Source organism: Schistocerca serialis, chromosome 10 (genome assembly GCF_023864345.2).
Source record: "Schistocerca serialis cubense isolate TAMUIC-IGC-003099 chromosome 10, iqSchSeri2.2, whole genome shotgun sequence".
NCBI lineage: Eukaryota > Metazoa > Arthropoda > Insecta > Orthoptera > Acrididae > Schistocerca > Schistocerca serialis.
This window is the reverse complement of record NC_064647.1, coordinates 206,321,218-206,348,931: the sequence shown is the minus strand read 5'-3', so window position 1 is coordinate 206,348,931 and position 27,714 is coordinate 206,321,218. Positions and strand designations below refer to the sequence as shown.

General features: G+C 40.4%; 1 protein-coding gene across 1 annotated transcript in view; it reads left to right on the top strand.

The window, feature by feature from the left end:
• LOC126424912 (uncharacterized) overlaps nt 1-27,714 on the top strand; it is a 90,132-nt gene that overhangs the window by 35,180 nt on the left and 27,238 nt on the right. The window contains exon 2 of the mRNA XM_050087754.1: nt 9,369-10,459. Coding sequence (XP_049943711.1) covers nt 9,441-10,459 — 1,019 coding nt within the window. The 5' untranslated portion in view covers nt 9,369-9,440. The remainder of the gene's footprint in view (nt 1-9,368; nt 10,460-27,714) is intronic.

Genomic DNA, 27,714 nt, shown 5'->3' with positions numbered 1-27,714 from the left:
GACTTAGCATCTCCACTATATGGTGAGTAGCAACTATCCTTTTATAATATTGTTATCCTGGAAATTTTTACTCTATGATAGAATGGAGCTGCATGTTATCAGGGGGAAAAAAGACATCTGAAGTTTCCCCTTTCTTTCAATCATTCACTTCTCCAGTATAGTGAGACCATGTTGGCTAATGTTACAAAGCCAGTTGAGTCAGTCATCAGACTATTCCCTCTGCAACTACTGAGAAAGCTGCTGGCACTCTTCAGGAGCCCCAGGGTAGTCTGGCCTCTCTCTTGATACTCCTCCAACATGGTTGTGCCTACAGCACAGCTATATGTATCATTAAGGTGCACAAGCCACCCCCATCTAAGCATGGGTCATGGTTCATTGGGAGAGGGGAGTGAACGCAAGATGGCGCCGATAGGAAAGTGTAGTGACGCTTCTCTCTCGTTAAAAAGGCAAAAAATGAACAGTTCTTCGTGTAGAGAATGTAAAAAGCGTGTGATGAAGGGTATTCTGTGTATCAAATGCAACTTCTGGTTACACGAAAAGTGCGCGAAAGTAAATCTAAAGTTCGTCAGCGATGATTTTCCGTGGACATGTCACGGTTGTTTACGTGACGAAACGGCCGATCTTGTAAGTGCAGTTGATACAAAAAACGAAATTATAAAGTTACTACGAAGTGACATTGAGGCATTAAAAACCGAACTTTCAAACATCAAGAAAGAAAACGATACATTAATACAAGAAAAGAAGTCCTGTGTGTGTAAAAGTCATCAAACGGAAAAGCAAGAAGATCGCGAAAATACGAATAACCGATCGTACTTTAAAAACAACATTTCAAGTGTTCCCGTGGATGTCTCGGTAAACTCAGTAAGCCAAAAACCGGAAGATAAATATAAATGGAAGGTGGTGACATACAGCAAAAGGAAAAACAAGGCGACAGATACGCAACAAAAGGAAAATGACTTTTTAATTATTGGCGATTCGCTGCTGAAGAATATCGCTGTCCCCAATTGCAAGATCGACGTACGACCTGGTATTAGAACGCATCAACTCGGTAAACATTTTAAAAATATGGTAAATGCAAGACAAGATACTACAGAACCTGATTCTGAAACAAGACATAACTATAATGGGGTGTTTATACATGTTGGGACGAATTCGTTAAGGAGCAGCAGTGAGGAAGAAATGGCAAGCGAAACAAGAAACATGATTCGTACTGCAAGAAATATGTATGCAGGATCTCGTCTGATACTTAGCGGAATCATAAACAGAAGGTCGGTGAGTGAAAAATATATCGCCAAAATAAACTGTGCGCTTAAAGAACAATGTGATCGTCTTGGGGCAATTTTTATAGACCCAAACAAATTCCTATGTAAAAACTCACTAGCGAAGGATGGCTTGCATTTAAATAGACTGGGGTCTGTAACGTTCAGCAGAATGTTTGCAGATGTCTGCAAAATCATTAGATGCAAGGGAAACTAATATGGCCTGAAGGGGATGAAAAATCATACACTCCAGCTGGAAAAGAAAAATATAAGCACCATACAAAAAAAGACGATACTAAAGAATTTGTCCCAGAATACAGCTCACAACATGTAAACCAACAAAAGAAAAATTACATAAAAGTACTTCATCAAAATATTCAATACTTTGGTAACAAAAAATTAGAAGCAGAAGTACTCCTGAGTGAAGTAAGACCAGACATATTATGCATAAGTGAACATGGACTAACTGAAAGTAAAATACATAATGTGGCAGTAAAGGACTACAAACTAGCTAGTTACTTCTGCAGATCTAAATATAAGGGTGGTGGCGTTTGTATATATATTAAAACAGGTACTCTATCAAAGAATGTAAACAGTGAAGGTGCTACATTTCCCATAGCTAGAGAAAAAGACTTTGAAGTTACTGGTATAGTGGCAGAGGATTTTAGAGTGTTTTGTGTGTACAGGGCACCATGTGGCAATATTAGCATCTTTCTAAAAAAAGTTGCTAGCTTATTGAGAATGAATATGAAGAGAAATCTTATTATATGTGGAGACTTCAACATTGACATGGGAAAAGACACAAAAATAAGACAGGATTTTGAAGAATTGTTAATACAGCATAACATGAAAGTGACAATAACTGCACCAACAAGAGTGACTTCACAAAGTGAGACAATTATTGACAACATAATTACTAATATGTGTAACTATGAGTCACAAGTAGTTCAGACAGAAATATCTGATCATCATGGACAACTAATCAGCTTTTGCAGAAGTAATGACACAGTATCAGAAACAAAACAAACAACCAAAGAAATTAGGATCATCAGTGAACAAAATATCAACATCTTTAGAACAATGTTAAGTAAGGAAACCTGGAATGAAACCCTACAGGCCCAGAGTGTAAATGAAAAATATGATGCATTTATTTCAACAATTAAGTACCATTTTAATGTAGCATTTCCCAAAGTAAAGAGACAAGAAAGGCATCAAGATCAAACACAATGGATTACGAGTGAAATACTAGAACAGCGAAGGAAGCTTCAGGATATGAGACGGATGGGCGAGGCTGAAAACTATAAAATGTTAAAAAAGAAGTATAGAAAAACAATAAGAGAAGCGAAAGCAAGAGCAATTGACACCACTATAGCGAACTCAAAAAACAAGGCAAAGGCAGCTTGGAATGCAATCAATGCTGAAAGAAAGGAAAAAGATGGGCCAAACAAAGAAGAAGGTATTAGGTCAATTAAAGTAGACAACACAGTGGTCACAGATGGTATGGAAATAGCAAACATACTGAATAATAACTATATCAGTGTAGTAGAAAACCTAAAATTGGAAAGAAATAGTCAAAAACAGAAGGGTATTAAGGTACCAAAAAGATCATGCAGTACTATGTTCTTAAGACCAGTCACGGAAGATGAATTGCGGAAAACTATACAGAAACTGAAGTCCAAGAAATCAGCTGGTGATGATGAAATATCAAATCATGTAATAAAGCTGGTATGTGAGGAGATAATAACACCACTGCTGAACATAGCAAACTGTTCTTTCAGAGATGCAATTTTTCCAGAAAAACTGAAGATAACGAAGGTAGTGCCAGTGTACAAGAAAGGGTGTAAGGGTGATCCCAACAACTACAGACCAGTTTCACTGATATCAGGTTTCTCAAAAATCCTAGAAATGCTTATGTATACCAGATTAGTTAACTATTTGGACAAATATAACATTCTCATGACCTCACAACATGGTTTCACAAAGGGTAAATCTACAGAATCAGCAATTGTCAGTCTAACAGAATACATTTTACAGTCCTTAGATGAGAAAAAGGTTGTCTCTGCAATGTTTCTGGATCTTTCAAAGGCATTTGACACCATTGACCATGAAATGTTGATACAAAAATTAAGCAACTATGGCATTCGGGGGCAACCAGGTGAATGGATAAAATCATACTTGTGCAACCGCAAGCAGTATGTATCATTAGGAAACTCGTACCAATCAGAAACCAAATCCATCAAATATGGAGTGCCGCAGGGTTCGGTAATGGGGCCATTGTTATTTAATGTATTTGTTAATGATATAGGTGTTGAGGAGGAAGAAAAGAAAATATTGTATGCTGATGACATGACAATACTAAATAGTGACCAAAATATGGAACAGCTTGAGAGAAGAGCATACATATCTGCAAATGTAACAGCTCAATGGCTGTTGGAAAATGAACTGGTTATAAATCTAAAAAAGACTATGTATGCAGTGTTTAAAAACAAGGAAAAGGCTGTAGATATGGATTTAGAGGTTGACGGAACAAGGCTGGAAGAAGTAGAATCTGCTAGATTCTTAGGTATTCTTGTGGATAATGAACTGAAATGGAAAAAACATATTAATAATGTCTGTAAGAAACTGAGCTCTGTCATATTCTTAATGATGCAGCTATCACAGTATTCAGACAAGAACCTTCTGTGTACAGTGTATCATGGACTTTTCGAACCATACTTACAGTATGGAGTGACGGTGTGGGGAAACTCAAACAAACAAGAGACAAAAAGAGTGTTCACATTACAAAAAAAAGCAATTAGGATCATTTTAAGAAGAAAGACCTCTGAAACATGCAGAAACTGTTTCAAGAATTTAGGTATCTTAACTTTTTCATCATTATATATATACAAAACAATAATGTACATCACAAAAGGTAGTGAGGACTGGATTACAAATGCTAGTGTACACACCCACAATACAAGAAAGAAGAATGAAGTACGGAGCATACCCCACCGGCTGGCAATGCTAGAAAAAGGACCCCAGTACTCTGGTATCAGACTACTAAGAAGTCTGCCCAAAACCCTGCAAGATAGTGTACTTCACAACGAATTTACAAAGAATCTTAAAGACTATCTCATTGAAAAAGAGTTTTACAGTGTTGCAGAATACTTATGCCATTAAATTTGTATATAGTGTTACTCATTATCAGTGATGTAAAAATGTAAGCTAAAGGTGTAGAAAAATAATTGATAAACAATTTTAATACTTTGACATGTCCTATATTACATGTACATTTACTGTACACGATGTAATCTTACAGGATCAAATAAAATTCAATTCAATTCAATTCAATTCAACAATGTCCAGCAATATACTGGCAGGTTGATGGAAAAAGTCGGTTTTGCGTGTGAGAGCAACAATTATTAAACTCATTTACATACATTTAACCTCTTCCAGAAGAAAGCAATAGGCAGAAATGCACAGATTTAAGGCCCATGTCAGAACGAGGAAATGCTTTTTTTGTATCATAATATGTTTTATCAAACATGAATGAATGAATAGTTCTAGTATTGGGAAGTTTCTGCCATCTAGTTCCAGTTATACTGTTGTTGTTGTTGTGGTGGTGGTCTTCAGTCCTGAGACTGGTTTGATGCAGCTCTCCATGCTACTCTATCCTGTGCAATCTTCTTCATCTTCCAGTACGTACTGCAGCCTACATCCTTCTGAATCTGTTTAGTGTATTCATCTCTTGGTCTCCCTCTACGATTTTTACCCTCCACGCTGCCCTCCAATACTAAATTGGTGATCCCTTGATGCCTCGGAACGTGTCCTTCCAACCGATCCCTTCTTCTAGTCAAGTTGTGCCACAAACTCCCTTTCTCCCCAATTCTATTCAATACCTCCTCATTAGTTATGTGATCTACCCATCTAATCTTCAGCATTCTTCTGTAGCACCACATTTTGAAAGCTTCTATTCTCTTCTTGTCTAAACTATTTATCGTCCATGTTTCACTTTCATACATGGCTACACTCCATACAAATATTTTCAGAAATGACTTCCTGACACTTAAATCCATACTTGATGTTAACAAATTTCTCTTCTTCAGAAACACTTTCCTTGCCATTGCCAGTCTACATTTTATATCCTCTCTACTTCGACCATCATCAGTTATTTTGCTCCCCAAATAGCAAAACTCATTTGGTACTTTAAGTGCCTTATTTCCCAATCTAATTCCCTCAGCATCACCCGACTTAATTCGACTACATTCCATTATCCTCGTTTTGCTTTTGTTGATGTTCATCTTCTACCCTCCTTTCAAGACACTGTCCATTCTGCTCAACTGCTCTTCCAAGTCATTTGCTGTCTCTGACAGAATTACAATGTCATCAATGAACCTCAAAGTTTTTATTTCTTCTCCATGGATTTTAATACCTACTCTGAACTTTTCTTTTGTTTCCTTTACTGCTTGCTCAATATACAGATTGAATAGCATCGGGGAGAGGCTACAACCCTGTCTCACTCCCTTCCCAACCACTGCTTCCCTTTCATGTCCCTCGACTCTTATAACTGCCATCTGGTTTCTGTACAAATTGTAAATAGCCTTTTGCTCCCTGTATTTTACCCCTCCCACCTTCAGAATTTGAAAGAGAGTATTCCAGTCAACATTATCAAAAGCTATCTCTAAGTCTACAAATGCTAGAAACGTAGGTTTTCCTTTCCTTAATCTTTCTTCTAAGATAAGTCGTAGGGTCAGTTATACTGAGGTGACAAAAGTCATGGGATAACTCCTAACACCTTGTCAGGCCTCCCTTCACTTGGTACAGTGTAACATCTCAACATGGCATGGACTCAAGAAATCATTGGAAGTCCCCAGCAGAAATACTGAGCCACGCTACCTCTGTAGCCATAAATAGAAATTTTTTAAAAAGGGAGGAAGATTTTTCTGTTTAGCAAAAGTGACAAAAAGCAGATTTCAGAGTACTTGACAGCTCAACACAAAAGTTTTATCTCAAGTACAGATAGTGTTGAGGATCAGTGGACAAAGTTCAGAACAATCGTACAATATCATTAGAAGAGTATGTGCCAAGCAAGATCATAAGAGATGGAAAAGAACCACCGTGGTACAACAACCGAGTTAGAAAACTGCTACGGAAGCAAAGGGAACTTCACAGCAAAAATAAACATAGCCAAAGCCTTGCAGACGAGCAAAAATTACACGAAGCAAAATGTAGTGTGAGGAGGGCTATGCAAGAGGTGTTCAATGAATTTGAAAGTAAAGTTCTATGTACAGACTTGGCAGAAAATCCTAAGAAATTTTGGTCTTATGTCAAAATGGTAGTTGGATCAAAACAAAATGTCCAGACACTCTGTGACCAAAATGGTACTGAAACAGAGGATGACAGACTAAAGGCTCAAATACTAAATGTCTTTTTCCAAAGCTGTTTCACAGAGGAAGAATGCACTGTAGTTCCTTCTCTAGATTGTCGCACAGATGTCAAAATGGTAGATATCGAAATAGATGACAGAGGGATAGAAAAACAATTAAAGTCACTCAAAAGAGGAAAGGCCGTTGGACCTGATGGGGTACCGGTTTGATTTTACACAGAGTATGCGAAGGAACTTGCCCCCTTCTTGCAGCAGTGTACTGTAGGTCTCTAGCAGAGCGTAGCATTCCAAAAGATTGCAAAAGGGCACAGGTCATCCCTGTTTTCAAGAAGGGACGTCGAACAGATGTGCGGAACTATAGACCTATATCTCTAATGTCAATCAGTTGTAGAATTTTTGTAACATGTGTTATGTTCGAGTAGAACGACTTTTCTGGAGACTAGAAATCTACTCTGTAGGAATCAGCATGGGTTTCGAAAAAGACGATCTTGTGAAACCCAGTTCGCGCTATTCGTCCACGAGACTCAGAGGGCCATAGACACGGGTTCCCAGGTAGATGCCGTGTTTCTTGACTTCCGCAAGGTGTTCGATACAGTTCCACACAGTTGTTTAATGAACAAAGTAAGACCATATGGACTATCAGACCAATTGTGTGACTGGATTAAAGAGTTCCTAGATAACAGAATGCAGCATGTCATTCTCAATGGAGAGAAGTCCTCCGAAGTAAGAGTGATTTCAAGTGTGCTGCAGGAGAGTGTCGTAGGACCATCGCTATTCACAATATATATAAATGACCTTGTGGATAACATCGGAAATTCACTGAGGCTTTTTGCGGATGATGCTGTAGTATATCGAGAAATTGTAACAATGGAAAATTGTACTGAAATACAGGAGGATCTGCAACAAATTGACACATGGTGCATGGAATGGCAATTGAATCTCAATGTAGACAAGTGAAATGTGCTGCAAATACATAGAAAGAAAGATCCTTTATCATTTAGCTACAATATAGCAGGTCAGCAACTGGAAGCATTTAATTCCGTAAATTATCTGGGCGTAGGCATTAGGAGTGATTTAAAATGGAATGATCATATAAAATTAATCGTCGGTAAAGCAGATGCCAGACTGAGATTCATTGGAAGAATCCTAAGGAAATGCAATCCAAAAACAAAGGAAGCAGGTTACAGTACGCTTGTTCGTCCACTGCTCGAATACTGCTCACCGTTATGGGATCCATACCAGATAGGGTTGATAGAAGAGATAGAGAAGATCCAACGGAGAGCAGCAAGTTTCGTTACAGGATCATTTAGTAATCATGAAAGCATTACGGAGATGATAGATAAACTGCAGTGGAAGACTCTACAAGAGAGATGCTCAGTGGCTCAGTACGGGCTTTTGTTGAAGTTTCGAGAACATACCTTCACCGAGGAGTCCAGCAGTATATTGCTTCCTCCTACGTATATCTCATGAGGATAAAATCAGAGAGATTAGAGCCCACACAGAGGCATACCAACAATCTTTCTTTCCACAAACAATACGAGACTGGAATAGAAGGGAGAACCGATAGAGGTACTCAAGGTACCCTCCGCCACACACCGTCAGGTGGCTTGCGGAGTATGGATGTAGATGTAGATGTTGCCAGTGCAGGATTTTGTGTATGATCTGATGTCTTGATTATTCCCCATAAATGCTCAGTGTGTTTCATGTCGGGCAATCTGGGTAGTCAGATCATTCACTTGAACTGTTCAGAATGTTATTCAAACCAATCGCGAACAGTTGTGACCTGGTGAGATGGCACACTGTCAGCCATAAAAATTCCATCATTGTTAGGGAACATGATGGCATGAATGGCTGCAAATTGTCTCCAACTAGCCAAACCTAACCACATAAACACAGCCCATGCCATTACGGAGCCACCACCAGTTTGCACAGTGTCTTGTTCACTACTTGGGCCAATGGCTTCATTGCGTCTGAGCACTGCAGGCGATATCATGGTGTTAGTAGAGGCACTCCCGTTGTTAGTCTGCCGCCATAGCCCATTCACACCAATTGTCACCACACTGTCCTAACAGATATGTTCACCGTACATCCCACATTGGTTTCTAAAGTGCAGTGTTGCTTGTCTGTTAGCACTGACAACTTTACACAAATGGCACTGCTCTCAACCATTAAGTCATGGCACCAGCCACTGCATTGTTCGTGGTGAGAGGTAATGACTGAAATTTGATATTGACAGCACACTCTTGACACTGAATGTCGGAGTATTGAATTCCCTAACGATTTCCAAAATGCAATGTCTCACACGTCTAGCTACGACAACCATTCCACGTTCAGAGTCTGTTATTCCCGTCTTGCAGCCATAATTGTGTTGGAGACTTTTGCATACAAATCGAATCGCTGAATACAAGTGACAGTTCCGCCAATGCACTGTCCTTTTACACCTTGTGTTCACGATACTACCGGCCTCTGCATGTGTGCGTAGCACTATCCCAAGATTTTTGTCACCTCAGGGTATATGTTTAAGCTCGTCTAGAAGAAAGCAGTTAGCAGGAATGTACAGATTTTAAGACTTTTAACAGAATGAGGAGATATTTTTCACTGAATAGTAATGTGTTCTATGAAACATGAATGAATAATTCGCTTACAAGCATTGGAATGTTTCTGTTATCTAGTTCTAATTATACATTTCTAAGATGTCCATAGTTCCCTTTTCATTAATTTATTTGTATTTTCTTTCTTAACAGGACATCAACTGCTAGTGGGCATATTTTGCTAACAGTGTCAATTCACAGCTGGACACTATTGCAGAAATTACAATGCCCTGTCTGCCTTTAGTTCACGTTAGTAGACCTGAAACAGTGCAACTGTCAGGAAGCACAACACTGAAAGCAGTGAAAGCTGTCTACAACTGGACAGTTTCCGGCTTTGATATTTGTCCCGAGGGTGCTGATAACATTAGATCTCCTGTATTCTCTCACCCAAATTCGAGTAAATGGTACGTGCAACTTGAAAAGAGTGAAGGCAACCCGATGATGTGCTTCTGCCTTGTGAGTAGCAGCAATTCTGAGCCTGTAAATGCAACCCTTAAAGCTACCTTGTTGGATCAGGAAGGATCAAAACACTGTGTGTATCCACCTGTATTCTGCAGTCTCGAAATATATGGGATATCTAGTTTAGTATGTGTGAAGGACAACTTTGATGTGAAAGAACTGGGTGAGCACTGGACTTTTGAATGCGAAGTGTGCACTGTAGAAGTGGTAACGGAGAACACTAGTGATGCAGATGAAGAAGAACTGCATTCGGCCTTAGCCAAGGATCTGGAGCAGTTGCTGAAATCGAGAAACCTCACAGATATCAAGCTGAGTGTCGGAGGAGTCCAGCTGGATGCGCACAGAGCGGTACTGTGTGCACGTAGCCCCGTGTTCAGAGCCATGCTGAGTCACGACACCAAGGAGGCTCTGGAAGGGCTTGTGGAGATCTCTGATGCTGAACCACAGGTTGTGTCAGAGATGCTGCGCTACATGTACACGGACAGAATACAGGTACCGAGTGACATGACAGAGCAACTCTTGGTAGTCTTCGATAAGTACGGGCTCCAGGATCCCAAGTTGAAGTGTGAGTTGGAGCTAGCGAGGCATCTTACAATAGACAGTGCTGCTGATATTGCTGTCTATGCCATCATTCACTCGTGCAGTTTCCTGCAGAAGGTGTGTGTGGCTTTCATTAAGCAGAATCTCGAGCAGGTGGTCGGGAGCAGAGGCTGGGCAAACATCATTGACAGGTGTCCTGCAGCTGTGGAGACAATCAGTGAATTGCTCACTGAAGGATCAGAGAGGTAAATGAGTGCAACACTCTGTGAAATTTAAATGTAAATTAGCTTGTTAAATTTTCGAGGGGCCGTGCGTGCCCTAAAACCTTGAAGTATATGTTGTTAACACTGTCACAAATGATTGTGGGAAGTTGCAGTGACAGAGCAACTGATTTGTGTAACTAATTTGTGACAATATATTCATTTTGGAGGTGAGGAAATGTTCAGTATATTACATGAAAACCACCTTAACGTTCTAGGTGTTAAGAATATGATCAACTGTAGTTTTGGAGCTAACACTTCATTTTTGGAGGTAAATACACACAATGGTCTAATAAATAATTTATTAGGTTGGTGCATAAGTTTGTAGCATTTTTCAATGAGTTTAATAAACACAACAGATACATGTACCAGAGACTTTAATCGTCGGGGTAATATTTCAGTTGTACAACTGTAGAAATCGTGGTTTCGAGGCAAAGAACTCATTGAGCCATGTTGGGAGCACATTTTGGTGCAGAAAAGGTTGTTTAATAGAGAGCAGAAAAGGTGACAATGTGAGGGTGCAAGATAAAGTGAATAAGCTGAGTGCAGAATGACTTCCAACCCACTTCCTGTATAGTGTTTTTTGTCAGTCTAGCAGAATGTTGGTGGGTGTTATCGTGGAGTAGCGTCATTTCACTCAGTCTTCCTAGTCATTGTTCTCAGAATGTTTATGTGAGACATCTCACTTGTTGACATTCAGTGTCAGCACTAACAGTTGCATATAGGCCTACCACGGGGAAGCAGTTTGCAGTACACCTCGCTGTCGCCATTCCACCATATACCGGTACATAGCATTATCTTCTGTAGGTGTGTGCAGGTCATTGTGTGGGTTGTTGGTTTGTTTGGGCTCTACTATTTCTTTATTTCCTTATGTTACCAATTTTCTTTGTCATCAGTCATCTGACTGGTTTGATGCAGCTCGCCACGAATTCCTCTCCTGTGCCAACCTCTTCATCTCAGAGTAGCACTTGCAACCTACCTCCTCAGTTATTTGCTGGATGTAATCCAATCTCCATCTTCCTCTACAGTTTTGGTCCTCTACAGCTCCCTCTAGTACCATGGAAGCCATTCCCTCATGTCTTAACAGATGTCCTATCACCCTGGCCCTTCTCCTTATCAGTGTTTTCCACGTATTCCTTCCCTCTCTGATTTTGCACAGAACTTCCTCATTTCTTACTTTATCAGTCCACCTAATTTTCAACATTCATCTGTAGCACCACATCTCAAATGCTTCGATTCTCTACTGTTCTGATTTTCCCACTGTCCATATTTCACTACCGTACAATGCTGTACACCAGACGTACATTCTCAGAAATTTCTTCCTCAAATTAAGCCCTATATTTGATACTAGTAGACTTCTCTTGGCCAGGAATGCTCTTTTTGCAAGTGCCAGTCTGCTTTTGATGTCCTCCTTGCTCCGTCCGTCATTTGTTATTTTACAGCCTAGGCAGCAGAATTCCTTAACTTCGTCTACTTCCTGACCATCAATCCTGATGTTAAGTTTCTTGCTGTTCTCATTTCTACTACTTCTCATTGCCTTTGTCTTTCTTCAATTTACTCTCAATCCATACTCTGTACTCATTAGACCATTCATTCCATTCAGCAGATCATGTCATTCTTCTTTACTTTCACTCAGGATAGAGATGTCATCAGCGAATCGTATCATTGATATCTTTTGAACTTGAATTTTAATTCCACTCCTGAACTTTTCTTTTATTTCAGTCATTGCTTCCTTGATGTACAGATTGAACAGTAGGGGCAAAAGACTACATCCTTGTCTGACACCATTTTTAATACAAGCACTTTGTTCTTGATCATGTACTCTTATTATTTCGTCTTGGCTGTTGTACATATTGTATATGACCTGTCTCTCCCTATAGCTTACCCCTACTTTTCTCAGAATTTCGAACATCTTGCACCATTTTACATTGTCAGACGCTTTTTCCAGGTCGACAAATTCTATAAACAGTGTGAATAGTCGTTTTGTTGCCACTTTCCCCAACAATTTTAGAAACTCTCATGTAATGTTATCTGTCCCTTCTGTCTTATTTTATCTTAAGTCCTCCAATGCTCTTTTAAATTATGATTCTAATACTGGATCCCCTATCTCTTCCAAATCGACTCCTGTTTCTTCTTCTATCACGTCAGACAAATCTTCCCCCTCATAGAGGCTTTCAATGTATTCTTTCCACCCATCCACACTCTCCTCTGCATTTAACAGTGGAATTGCACTCATAATTTTATCACCCTTGCTTTTAATGTCACTGAAGGTTTTCTGACTTCCCTATAAGCTGAGTCTCTCCTTTCGACAATCATATCTTTGTCAATGTCTTCACATTTTTCCTGCAGCCATTTCATCTTGCCTTTTCTGCACTTCCTATTTATTGCATTCCTCAGCGACTTGTATTTTTTTTTGTTCTTGAGTTTCCCGGAACATTTTTGTACTTCCTCCTTTCATCAATCAATTGAAGTATATCTTCTTTTATCCATGGTTTCTTCACAGTTACCTTCTTTGTACCTATGTTTTCCTTCCCAACTTCTGTGATGGCCCTTTTTAGAAATGTCCATTCTTTCCATTCCTCTTCAACTGTACTGCCTACTGAGCTATTCCTTATTGCTGTATCTGTAGTCTTAGAACACTTCAACTATATCTTATCATTCTTTGGTACTTCCTCATCCCACTTTGTTGTATATTGATTCTTCCTGACTTATGTCTTAAACTTCAGCCTACTCTTCATCAGTACTATATTGTGATCTGAATCTATGTCTGCTCCTGGGTATGCCTTAAAATCCAGTATCTGCTTTCAGAATCTCTGTCTGACCATGATGTAATCTAACTGAAATCTTCCCTTATCATGGGGTCTTTTCCAAGTATACCTCCTCCTCTTCTGATTCTTGAAGAGAGTATTTGCTATTACTGGCTGAAACTTCTTGCAGGACTCAATTAGTCTTTCTCCTCTCTCATTCCTTGTCTTTCCCAAGCCCACATTCTCCTGTGACCTTTTCTTCTACTCTTTCCCCTACAACTGCTTCCAGTCTCCCATTACTATTAGATTTTTATATCCCTTTATGTACTGAATTACCCTTTTGATGTCCTCATATGCTTTCTCTATCTCTTCGTCTTCAGCTTGTGACATCGGCATGTATACCTGAACTATCGTTGTCGGTGTTGGTTTGCTGGCGATTCTGATACGAACACCCCTATTACTGAACTGTTCACAGTAACACACTCCCTGCCCTACCTTCCTATTCATAACGAATCCTACTCCCGTTATACTATTTCCTGCTGTTGTCGATATTACGCTATACTCATTTGACCAGAAATCCTTGTCTTCTTTCCACCTCACTTCACTGACCCAAATGTATCTAGATTGAGCCTTTGTATTTCCTTTTCCAGGTTTTCTAGTTTCCCTACCACATTCAAGCTTCTGACATTCCACACCCCGACTCATAGAACATTATCCTTCCATTGATTATTCAATCTTTTTCTCATGGTAACCTCCTGCTGAGCACTCCCCTCCCAGAGATCCGAATGGGGGCTATTCCGGAATCTTTTGCCAATGGAGAGTTCATCATGACACTTCTTCAATTACAGGCTACACGTCCTGTGGATACATGTTACATGTCTTTAATGCAGTGGTTTCCATTGCTTTTTGCATCCTCATGTCATTGAGTATTGCTGATTCTTCCGCCTTTAGGGGCAGTTTCCCACCCCTAGGGCAAGAGAACCTCTGTCCACTCCTCCGCCCTCTTTGACAAGGTCGTTGGCAGAACAAGGGGTGATTTCTTATGCTGGAAATCTTTGGCCGCCAAAGCTAACTATTAATAAAAATTTAAGCAGCGGTGATATTCAAACCGGGACCAAAGACATTTTGATGATTAGGAATCAAAGATGGTACCCCTAGATCACAGGTTAGTATAAAGACACCATTTCTCATCACCAGTAACCATACAGGATAGGAATGGTCAGCGTTATTCACGAGCCAATTGATGACAAGCAAGCAGAGGTGCACATACGGCCACCCCCTGACTTTATTGATTTTGGCGTAAGGTGTGCAGTACCTGTACACCCAATTTTTTAACCTACTTCATTGCAGGCAAATGTGATATTAAAGTGGAATGATCACAGTTCATCACATTTTACAGTTCTCAAATACACTGACACAGATGACACCAGTGTATTGATTGAAGGTGGAAATAGAAAGGCACTTAGGCTGTATGCTGAAGTCACAAATGAAAAGATTTCAGAGTGGTTTGTGATGAATAAGGTACTGATTAGCCCTTAAAAAAAAAAAGAAAAAAAAACGCCACTATACAGTTCCACACAAAGCAAAATTAAAAATCCATTAAAACCAAATATTTCTTTGGAAAACCAAAAAATTGTCATTGAAACAAAATTGCTTTGTTTACTTACAAGACAATCTGAAATGGAATTCCCACATCACATTCTTAAATTCTAAGCTATCTAAAATGACCTATGCAATGAGAATTATGTGGAACACCACAAGTGCTGAAGGAGAGAGGTATATTATGCACGCGTACTTTCCCTTTTGAGTTATGACATCATATTCTTGGGAAATTCCGCTCACAGCATAACAACTTTCAAGAAACAAAAAAAGATTGTGAGGATAATGAAAAATGCAAACAGTTGAAAATCATGCAAAGTACGATTGGCTGGCGACTAGCCCCTACCCCTCGACTCGCAAAAACGTCAATCACAATGTCATTTCAGTTGGAGTTTAGGTCAGTAGTTGTAGCAAACAAATAGATAAATAAAGTTGAAGAAACATACCTTAATTTTTGATGGCAAATGTACTCCTCCTCAGATCATTCCTGCATATGAACTCATCACATATGGCATCAAGGTCGAGTTTCATCGATTCATCTCTATGGGCGCTGAGAAGGGCGATGGCCTTAAGACGATCCTGCCTCATTATAGAATGAAGATACATTTTCACCCTCCACAGACAAGAAAACGATCGCTCAGTGGTGCAGGACGTTACCGGAATCATCAGCACTACACGTCTGAATGTCACTAGTTCAGGCAGTAGGTCAAACAGGTGGTTTTCCTGTTTTAGGTATTTCACCATGTCATCCGACGAAGTAATATTTGCAGAATCACTACTTTGGATAATCTCATGAAATATGCTTCGGTGGAGAAGCAAGCGTTCTTTGTCTATATCTGATTCGTAGAAAGATAAAATATCGAATGAATGTTTGTTATCACCAAGAAGAAATTGTTCAATTTGATTTACAAACGTGAATGATTGAGTTTTGAACCGTGATTCCAAGAAGCTGATGGATGTATCCATTGTTTCATAATACAATCTGCTATATTTGTCACATACTTCAGTGAATGTTTCTACAGACGAATTGATGGAGTCATTGTATTTCTTAGGGACTTTTCTTCTACTGGGTAATTTTGGGGAATCAATATCCATATCTTTACATTTTGAAGTTACTTCACCCCAGAATGATTCAAAATTGTTTCTCATAAATTTAATAGCAGTTACAAGAGTAGAAATCATCTTATTGGCCTCCTCTAAGTGTAGGGATTTCCTCTGTAGTGCTATGTTTACGGTATCAATGTGACCAAACAGTTTTACCAAAAGTGATAACATGAAAAAGAAATCATATGTCTGCATATTAATCAAAAAGCCGTTTTCTTTGGTCCCAGTGTCTGAATTGTCATTTCTTGAAACATTTAGAAAAAATTCCTGAAGTTATGTGTAGTTGGACAAAACTGAAGAAATTTAAGTATCTTATGGCCCACCTTGTAGGACAGAGTGGTTTCAAATTTGTAGAGGCATCTGCCTTCGGTTGAGCAAAAAGATCTAATCTTTTAGGTGAGTCTCTCACAAAATGTATTAAGTCCTTCATAACATCCAATGCATTTTGACATTCTGGAACTGCTTTCACAGTGTCTTGTAATGTTAGATTTAAACCGTGTGCAAGGCAGTGCACAAACATAGCTCTCTTCTCCATTTCCATAAACTTTGCCTGTACACCACTATATAATCCGGCCATGTTAGCTTAACCATCAAACCATTAGCCCCTACAATTAGATGTAGGCAAATCAAATCATCTTAAAATGTCGATAATAATATCAAACAGAGCCTTAGCTGTGGTACTTTGTATGGAATATAGCCCTAAAAAAAATTCTTCTATCTCTAGTGAAGCAGCAACAAATCTTATACAGATACTAAATTGCTCTTTGGTGGCTATGTCTGTTGTTTTGTCTGCTATTACTGCAAAATACACTACACTCTTGATATCCTCCAATAATTTTCTAAGAAGTGTATGACTTAAAATGGCCAAAATTTTGTTTTGCTCATCCTGGGATGTCCATTTGTAAGTTTCGCGCTGTAGCCATATTAAAAGTAGCTGGTTATCTTCACATCGAAGGTGTAATAAATTGTCAAGGTTACTTGTTTCATTAGTATGCCCATGTATTGTAAGCCCCTGCACTGCTAAATAACAGAGGGAAGGTATGATTTTTAGTAAACAAGCTTGGTTTTCTTTCATTTGTGTCAGTTTTTCTTTGGAAATCTGCCTCTATACATTGACATTCAATTTTAAGGGTTTGAATTTCAGTACAGCTTCTCTGTGGCAGTCCGATGCTTCATGTGCATTCTACTTTTCTACCCCTTTCTTCCAGTTTGAAAAACCAGTTTACATGAAAGTTTTTTCTATTTTGTGAGAAAACTGAAAAAGATTTTCTTCAAACATTTGTCTGCAAATTTTGCAAAAAATAACATTTTTTACCTTATTGTAATCAATCCATGCAAATTGCTGTTTCCAAGAGGGCTGATAACAGCATTGTTTTTTCCAGGAACAGTGTTTTTTGTCACCACCACAGTTCCGTCACTATCTGTGTCTTTGTTGTCACATACAGCACCACCAATACTGGGTCTAGCTTCACCATCGCTAACACATGCCACATTGTCACATTTCTTCCTAATTGTAAACTTTTCCATTTTAAACTGGACAGTAAGGGACGAAAGATTAACAACTGAACCAAGTCACAGTAAGACTAACTGACCACTGGCGATGCCCAGCTCTGGAATATTTATGTTCGCTGCCAACATTAGTTGCGGCCTGTGTAACAGTACTGTGCACCTAACAAGAAGTAGCCATGTATCAATAGTGTTGATTATTGTCAGGGCTGGCTCTAGGGAGGGGGCACTTGACATGTTCGCGTGGGGCGGCAAAATCCCTGGAGCCGGTGCTGATTTGTGTGGTGTTGTACCTACTGATTGTCAATAGAATTTACAAAAATGAATGAAGAGTCTTTAACGTTACCTAATCCTTCTAGCGATCGTCATCAAATTCGGTGTCAGTATTGCTCATTAGTTTCTTTTTTAAGCTGCCAGCAGACTGCTGTGGGAGGAAGTGGAGCTCGTCCTAGCAGCCAAAGCGCTGCCAGCTCATGGTGAGATTTCGTTCCCGCATACCTCCGTACAGTAAAAGTGTGCAAATAGTACAGATGCAGGGGACATTATGCAAAAATGTATGTGCAAGTTTTAACAAATTTGAAACTTCCCGGCATATTAAAACTGTGTGCCCAACCGAGACTCGAACTCGGGACCTTTGCCTTTCGTGGGCAAGTGCTCTACCATCTGAGCTACCGAAGCACGACTCACGCCCGGTCCTCACAGCTTCACTTCTGCCAGTATCTCGTCTCCTAGCTTAAAAACTTGCCCGCGAAAGGCAAAGGTCCCGAGTTCGAGTCTCGGTCAGGCACATAGTTTTAATCTGCCAGGAAGTTTCATATCAGCACACACTCCGCTGCTGAGTGAAAATCTCATTCTTTTAACAAATTTCCCAGTTAAAGATGAGGAAGGGGGCAGAGCGGTGAGAAATGCATGTTTGAATATTGTGGGGGGTGGGGTCCAAGGCCCCCTACTTTTAACTATTGGGGGGGCCCAAAGTACCTTGCCCCCCCCCCCCCCCCTAAGTCGGCGCCACTGCACTGACATGATCATAGTGGATTAATGCATCTTAAATGATCTTCAGAAAGCCCCAAAGGTCTTCCTGAATGTGGAGAGTCACTAATATCAAAATGATCCTCCTTAAAATGAGAAAACCATTTTCTTGCTGTGCTCTGTCCAGTGGCATTATCCCCATATACAGTGTTCATATTTATGGCTGGCTCTGCTACTATCACCCCTCTATTGAACTCAAACAAGAAAAGATGTTGGAAATGTTTAGATTTCTTCACTAGACACTCCAGTGTCCAACATCCACAGCTACTCATTACCTCCAAATAACAACATTTAAACTCACATAGCAACAATAAATTACAAATAAAAAATGACAATCAATAAATAAATCCATAGGAACCGGAATACCATCATGCAAAACAAAAACACTACGAACTTACGCATCAACCTGATAATGCTTCATTTTCTGCTTTTGCCATATCTTGGCATTTCTGTTGGATACATGTAATATACAGGGTGATTTACTGAAGTTACAAACTTTCAGGGATGATGAAAGATAACTGTATCATTTTGAATCAATGACCCCAAGTTGAAAGCTAAAAGCGAAACTCTTTTCTGATATCTGTGACTGTAGAATACATCTAGCGGTACTGTTGTTGCTAAGACTGCAGCATAGATCACTTTCAGCAGTGGTAGTATGGACCAAAACAAGAAAAGAATGTCTAGTAAAAAAGAACTCTAAAATACATACCTTAACACATTCCAGTCAGTCCACAGTGACTGCTGCAGTCCCCCAGAAGTCGTAAACTTCTTCCACATCTTGTGTGGCTCCTGCTTGTAAGGTGAAAGAGAAAGTGGATACCGTACATTCCAGAAATACTGTCATTGATTTCAAAACCACCCTCATCAATTTCAGTACCAGACTCTTTGAACAGCCAAAGAATTTCTTTACGAGTCAATCTGTCTCCTATTTTCTGACAGACTTTTGTGATCAAAACAACTACGAAAGAACACTGTAACAACAAATGTGCAGGAACTGATCATGCCTGTTATATGTTTTTCAAATCATGTAGCACTTTGTAGAAGGGAGAACATCCGTGTAACAGCTCTCCGAAGTGCTAAAAGAGTGAACATCTGACTTCGAGTCATCACTGCCCCAAAATAATGTATCTACATCTACATCCATACTCCGCAAGCCACCTGACAGTGTGTGGTGGAGGGTACCTTGAGTAACTCTATCAGTTCTCCCTTCTATTCCAGTGACGTATTGTTCGAGGAAAGAAGGATTGTCGGTATGCCTCTGTGTGGGCTCTAATCTCTCTGATTTTATCCTCATGGTCTCTTCACGAGATATATGTAGGAGGGAGCAATATATTGCTTGACTCCTCAGTGAAGGTAGCTAAATGATAAAGGATCTTTCTTTCTATGTATTTGCAGCACATTTCACTGGTCTACATTGAGATTCAATTGCCATTCCCTGCACCATGTGTCAATTCACTGCAGATCCTCCTGTATTTCAGTACAATTTTCCATTGTTACAACCTCTCGATACACCACAGCATCATCCGCAAAAAGCCTCAGTGAACTTCCGGTGTCATCCACAAGGTCATTTATGTATATTGTGAATAGCAACGGTCCTACGACACTCCTCTGAGGCAGACCTGAAATCACTCTTACTTCGGAAGACTTCTCTCCATTGAGAATGACATGCTGCATTCTGTTATCTAGGAACTCTTCAATCCAATCACACAATTGGTCTGATAGTCCATATGCTCTTACTTTGTTCATTAAACGACTGTGGGGAACTTTATCGAACGCCTTACAGAAGTCAAGAAAAAAGGCATCTACCTGGGAATCCGTGTCTATGGCCCTCTGAGTCTCATGGACGAATAGCAGGAACTGGGTTTCACACTATCATCTTTTTCGAAACCCATGCTGATTCCTACAGAGTAGTCCTCAGAAAAGTCATTATACTCGAACATAATATGTGTTCCAAAATTCTACAACTACTGTAGGGTAACAGTCAGAGAAACCTTTCTCAGAGATTCTTCGAGCATTGATTTTTAGGGAGATCATAATGCACCAATAACTTCTGCAGGCAGTGAGTGGAATGTGTTAAGAGAAAAGGGCACTTATACAGTAGGAGAGATGTTCCCCAGTATCAAATACATAAAAGTGCTAATAGCTCTTAAGGTATACATTTTAGTGCCCACATTTAAAAGACTTTTGCTGTTGGTTTTGCCCGTACTATCACCAGTGAAAATTGCCTATCCTGTAATTGTAGCAGCAATGGTACTGGTACATGCATTCCACTGTCAGAGATATCAGAGCAATTTTCTCTTATAACTTGCAACTCAGTCACATTCGGGCAAGGGTCCCTCACCTCAAATTGATACCTTTACACTTCTCCATCACTGTCAAAGTTTGTAACATCACAGAATCACCATTTACACACAGCAGAAATCTGGACACAAGAAGGGATAATGGAACTATTGCCTCTCTGCTGGAGACCAGTCTGTCACAATAGTGTAAATACTGCCTTTAAGATGAAATGCACTAGTAGCCATTAAATTGCTACACCACGAAGATGACATGCTACAGACACAAAATTTATCCGACAGGAAGAAGATGCTGTGATATGCAAATGATTAGCTTTTCAGAGCATTCACACAAGGTTGGCGCCGGTGGTGACACCTACAACGTGCTGACATGAGGAAAGTTTTCAACCGATTTCTCATACACAAACAGCAGTTGACCGGTGTTGCCTAGTGAAACGTTGTTGTGATGTCTCGTGTAAGGAGGAGAAATGCATACTACCACGTTTCCGACTTTGATAAAGGTTGCATTGTAGCCTATCGTGATTTCGGTTTATCGTATCGTGACATTGCTGCTCGCCTTGCTCGAGATCCAATGACTGTTAGCAGAATATGGAATCGGTGGGTTCAGGAGGGTATACGGAATGCCGTGCTGGATCCCAACGGCCTCGTATCACTAGCAGTCAAGACCACAGGCATCTTATCCACATGGCTGTAACAGATTGTGCAGCCACATCTTGATCCCTAAGTCAACAGATGAGAATGTTTGCAAGACAACAACCATCTGCATGAAGAGTTCAATGACGTTTGCAGCAGCATGGACTATCAGCTTGGAGACGACGGCTGCAGTTACCCTTGACGTTGCATCACAGACAGGAGCACCTGTGATGGTGTACTCAATGACGAACCTGGTTGCAGGAATGGCAAAAAGTCATTTTTTCAGATGAATCCAGGTTCTGTTTACAGAATCATGATGGTCGCATCTGTGTTTGGCGACATCATGGTGAACGCACATTGGAAGCGTGTATTCGTCATCACCATACTGGCATATCACCTGGCGTGATGGTATGGGGTGCCATTGGTTACACATCTCAGTCACCTCTTGTTCGCATTGATGGCACTTTGAACAGTGGACATTACATTTCAGATGAGTTACGACACGTGGCTCTACCCTTCATTCAATCCCTGCGAAACCCTACATTTCAGCAGCATAATACATGACCACATGTTGCAGGTCCTGTACAGGCCTTTCTGGATACAGAAAATGTTTGATTGCTGCCCTGGCCAACACATTCTCCAGATCTCTCACCAATTGAAAACATCTGTTCAATGGTGACCGAGCAACTAGCTCGTCACAATACGCCAGTCACTACTCTCGATGAACTGTGGTATCGTGTTGAAGCTGCATGGGCAGCTGTACCTGTACATGCCATCCAAGCTCTGTTTGACTCAATGCCCAGGCATATCAAGGCTGTTATTATGGCCAGAGGTAGTTGTTCCGGGTACTGATTTCTCAGGATCTATGCACCCAAATTGCGTGAAAATGTAATCACATGTCAGTTCTAGTATAATATATTTGTCCAATGAATACCTGTTTATCATCTGCATTTCTGCTTGGTGTAGCAATTTTAATGGCCAATAGTGTCATTAATAGAATTTCAAGACAGTCAGTGCAAAAGGTGTCATACATCTCATTAAAAAGAATAGTTGTAAGTGTGGTTGAAGCAGAATATAAAGAAGGACTGTCCACACAATATGAGTAATTTGTACCACTTTGTCACTACAACATAAAATTTTTTGTCAGATGAAATCATTAATAATGTTTTTGCATGCATGCACATGTGTGTGTGTGTGTGTGTGTGTGTGTGTGTGTGTGTGTGTGTGTGTGTGTGCTATTACATGCTGTCCTCCCATTGGGTGCCTGTAACTTCCCAAGGAGATGCATTGCCACCATCTGATCTATGATGTGAACAAACACGCATGAATGACCCTTTGTAAATTTTAGCCATATTTTATACACATATTTTGACCAGCAGATCTTAATAATGTGGAGTGATTAAAAGGTTATTCTGATCCATAATTTTTGTTTAGGAACACATGCTCTGTCTGAAGTAGGGGAGAATGGGGGACATTTCATTAAGTTTTGGGCTATAATTTTTCCCTACAGAACATTACTATTACTACTATTATTATTATTATTACTTCTACTATTAGTTAGTACTGTTAGTTTCCATGGTATGTAGAATAACTTGTAAATGTTTATGTTGGTTCCTAATAACAAACAAACTGCCATATTCTATATTTCAGTTGAAGCATATTTTCATTCAAATGTACCCTAATGATGAGACTTTCTTCTGTTATTGTCTAAATAACACCTGCTCTTTTTGGTTTGAAATCAATCAGACGTACACCTTATTGGTTTAATAGGCCAATAATATAACCATGGATACAAATTCAGGCAAACTACTGTTACAGAAAGCAAGAAACAGTAATAGGATTGGCCACAGGAATTTTAATTTGTAATGTTGGACTTTCTCTCATTTCTACTTGCTTCACAAATAGGTCTTTGTTGAGCATTCCATTAAATGTAAAAGATTCAGAATCAGCTATTTGTAGTCTCTATATCATAATTTTAGACCCATATTTTCACCAGTGGGTCTGTGAAATAATTCAGCCAATACAAGTTTTCTTCCACCTTTACAATTAATTTTTCTTTTTTTAATATTTAATTTTCTTTCAACATACTCTTATCTTTTCCCTGATTTTGTAAAGGTTTGCAGTTCAATTCAGTTTTTTTAAGTGTAAACTGATCATTCCACTCACTTTCTCCTCAAATTTTACTATCTACTGCTACCTTCAGAAAAGGCCAGACATCTTCATCTTCATGTGTCCTTCACTTGTATTTACTTTACAGTTCTTTGCTTTTTCTGTTGTAGGTTTAAGAGTTCTGCTCAAAAAATCTGGATTTTTCTCTGCTTGTGCTAGGGTCATGCTCCATTGTGTGATTCATATCAGCATGGAGAGAACCCAACTACAATGTGTGGGTTGAATACTCTGTCTTCTGTGAAATCATCTGAATGAACAGCTTATTCATTGTAGTAAAGAAAAATAATGTGGCATCTGCTTTATTAAAATCTGTTGCCTTAGGTAAGCTAGTATTTTCATGTCTAATTATGATGAGATATTGATACCAGCTCACAAAAAGCTTGACCCATTTAACATGAATTATTTTATTTACATTATAATTACCCTGTGTACTTAAGCCCAGCTGTTCTACATACTTGTATGTGAGCTGCAACATTTGTTTGTTAGTCAGTTTGTAGTTCATATTTGTAGCTCTTAATAGTATAATCAGGATGATTACATTCTTCACCTGCAGCAAACACATGTTGACTTCTATACTTCGATCAATAACAATTGGGTGACATTGGTTTATTATTACTGTCACTCAGTTTAATATCCACTTCATTACTGTTTCTTAATCTGTCACGTAAAGCAGAATAATCATAGAATTTTAGCAGTTCTAAGTGACATGGCATCTACCACTGTTTTCATAGCCTTCGAAGCTTTTTCTTCTCTTTCTTGTGGTCTAATCACCTTCTTTTTGTTACTTTCCACCATGTTACCCAAGTATAAAAGAGAACTTTGCACCTTTCATGCCATGTAATGGTATATTATTGCCAGAATAAATTATTTAGATGGACTGGAGGTACATTTCAACAGCATTGAAAATTATTCTCAACGGTTGATTGAAATGTGCCACACATGTAACCATAAAGGTAAGAAAACATTAAAATGTGTAAGCCTTCAGACAGTTCTTCTACTGCAGTGGAAAACCGCACACTCATTCACACAAGCGCAACTCACACTCACATGGCCACAGTCTGTGGGCACTGTGGCCGAACTGGGACAGTGTCTGACATGAGCAGCAATCTGCTCTGTTGGGTGGTGGGAATTAGAAGATGGCATGGAGTGGGGAGGGGGAGCAGTAGCAGGGTAGGGTGTAGTGGTGAGGGAAGGAGCTGTGGTGCCTGTAGGAATGCACAGGGACATGGTTGGGATAGGATAGGGCTGCTAGCTGTTAGGCGTAGTGTCAGGAAGCTGTGCTTTGTGGTGGTGGGGGGGGGGGGGGGGGGGCCCTTGAGAGGGGAGAGAGAGAGAGAGAAGTAGAGCAGGAGAAAAGACTAGTAGATGTCTTGGTGAGTAGTGCTGGAGGGGGAGCAAGGAGAAGGGGATAGATAGGTGGAAGACAGGACAGGGACTAGCAGATGTTGAGGCAAGGAGGTTATGGGAACAAAGGAACAAAGGATATGTTGTACACGCCCCCCCCCCCCCCTCCCGGGGCTCTCATCTCTTTGTGAGTATGTGAGTACATTCTTGGCCTCCAAGGGGCTGCAGCCCTTGCAGTGCCATATCCCTTTCATGCTGAAAGTCTGTTCTTCTAGTCTTCTTTTCCCCTCTGCCTTTCCTTTGGGTAGTCTTCTTGGTGCTGATTGTGCTTGGATCTGGTTTGTGATTTTGGACACCCATTTTCTTCTCTTACATCATTCTGCCACTTTTCATTCTTAGCTAAATGTTGGGGATAATTTGCTACTCCTTTTCCAAATTGTAAAGAAGTGCAGATCATGCAGGGAGATTCAACCAGTGCAGCATTTATTCCATCTCTTGTGCATTTCTCTCTTTGCACTCTTCCATTCTTGCACAGGTACTATGGGCAGAAACCAGCACAGTAGCCATTCTGTTGTGGAAGGGGGGGGGGGGTTAAAAGTACCTACATGGTTGTAACCCCCTGACTACAAAGGGATCACACTGTTGGTGCCTGAGCTGGAAACTCACCATGCAAGCCCAGGAGTATGAACCTGTCATGGCTGGGGAGCAGGGACTCTGGGCAACAGTTTACTGTTGCTGTGGCTGGGTGGCACAAGTGGGGAGAGCCCACATTTGGAGTGGGTATTACTATGGCAGAAGATTCGCACAGGAAGTGAATTAAAGTTCAGTTGGCTGGTTGCTTCAAAGCCCAGCAGTCTCTTCAGATGGGAGATATGACCCCATTATGTTTCCTGCCCTAGCTATGCCATGGGAGGAGGGACAGGGTATGTCTGGGAGTGATATACTTCACATAGTGCCTGGTCTGTACTCAGACTGACTGCATGTTTTTACTGCAATGAAGTCATTATTTTCTGTCGGAAACATTGATGACAAATTTGGGGAAGTTGAGTCTCTGTGGAAAATAAGAAATGATTTATTATTGATTAAAACTTAATCTGCTGCCCAATCTACAGCTCTTCAGGCATGTGATCATCTAGGTGACAAACCTGGGACCATTACCCCACACAAAACTTTGAACATGGTCCAAGGAATCATCTTCCACAGAGATCTTATGTTCCAAACAGATGAGCTCTGGAATAACCTCCAGCAGTGAGGTCTACATTTTATCAGGCTTATACAACAAGGGCCCAAGGTTGATTGTACATTTCCATGCACCTTTATCTTAGCTTTTGAAGGGAAGTCCTTCTGGAGAAGACTGGGGTGGTGGTGTACATATGTGATGTGAAACTGTTTGTCCCACATCATTTGAGGTGCTTCAGATGTTTACAGTTTGGGCATATGCCATTCTGTTGCATGCCAGACCCAAAATACAACTGTGGACAATCACTCCACAAAGACAGTCGTGGTGAACATGTGCCTTTGTGTGACAACTGTGCGTAACATCACCCTCAGTATTCACCAGATTGCCTAGTTTTTGAAAAAGAGCAGGTGATCCAGGAATACAAATCTATTGACCATCTGTCATTTACTGAGGCATGGAGGAAATATGAAAACCATACCCTGTGGACATGTGATCCATTATGCTAGTGTCATAGTCATCACCCTACCCTGCCTCAGCCCTCCCAAACCAGATCTCACACCACCCTCCTCTCCCATGGTTCTTGCAGTACCTTCATTGCTTCTTCAGGAACCACTTTCCACACCCGACCAGCAAAGCATTCTTCTTTGTCATCTATTAGTGACGGGGCTCGCTCTCAGGATCGCTCTCCCTGGCAACCCACGGACCAGAGACCCAGTGTCAAACAATGGCTGAAAGGAAACTTCCTGGTAGATTAAAACTGTGTGCCAGACCGAGACTCGAACTCAGGACCTTTGCCTTTCGCGGGCATGTGCTCTACCGACTGAGCTACCTGAGCACGACTCACGCCCCGTCCTCACAGCTTTACTTCTGCCAGTACCTCGTCTCCTACCTTCCAAACTTAACAGAAGCTCTCCTGCGAAACTTGCAGAACTAGCACTCCTGAAAGAAAGGATACTGCGGAGACATGCTGAAAGAACCATGTTTTCTCATGCTCTCCCCTTGGATGGTTCCCAGGCTATGGATTAGGATTGATCTCTTCCAAGGTCTGAAAGTGTTAGTCACCCCTATGACTTTTTGGTGACTGTTACATCCAGTTCTTTCAGAATTCCAGGATGTTACCACCATTTACACCAATAGCTCCAAACCTGTGGATCAGACAGGAAATGCTTTTACATCCCATGCCATTATGGAATGCTATTCACTACTGGGAGCATGTAGAGTATTTATGGCAGAGCTGACTGCCAATAGCAAAACCCTCCTTTATATTAAACGGGGCTCCATTGACAGTGTTTTTATTGTGTACTAAGTAGATTCCATGCTACTGACCAGTCCTTACCCCCAAGCACAACCTCCCAAAACTGCACCTAGAAGCCCTATTCTGTCACCAGCACATCCCTCCACAGTTCCACAGGCTGCACAGCATCTTTCCCCTCCGCTACCTTGCTATCGCTTCCCCTCCCTGCTGCATGCCTCCACCTTTCCCACTATTTGATGCAGCTGATTGCTGCTCACAATTCCCAGAGATGATGGCTCTTTGTGTGTGTGTGTGTGTGTGTGTTTTTTCTACTTATGTAGAACAATTCTGGCCAAAAGCTTAAACATTTTAGCACTCTTTTTCATGTCTGTCTCCAC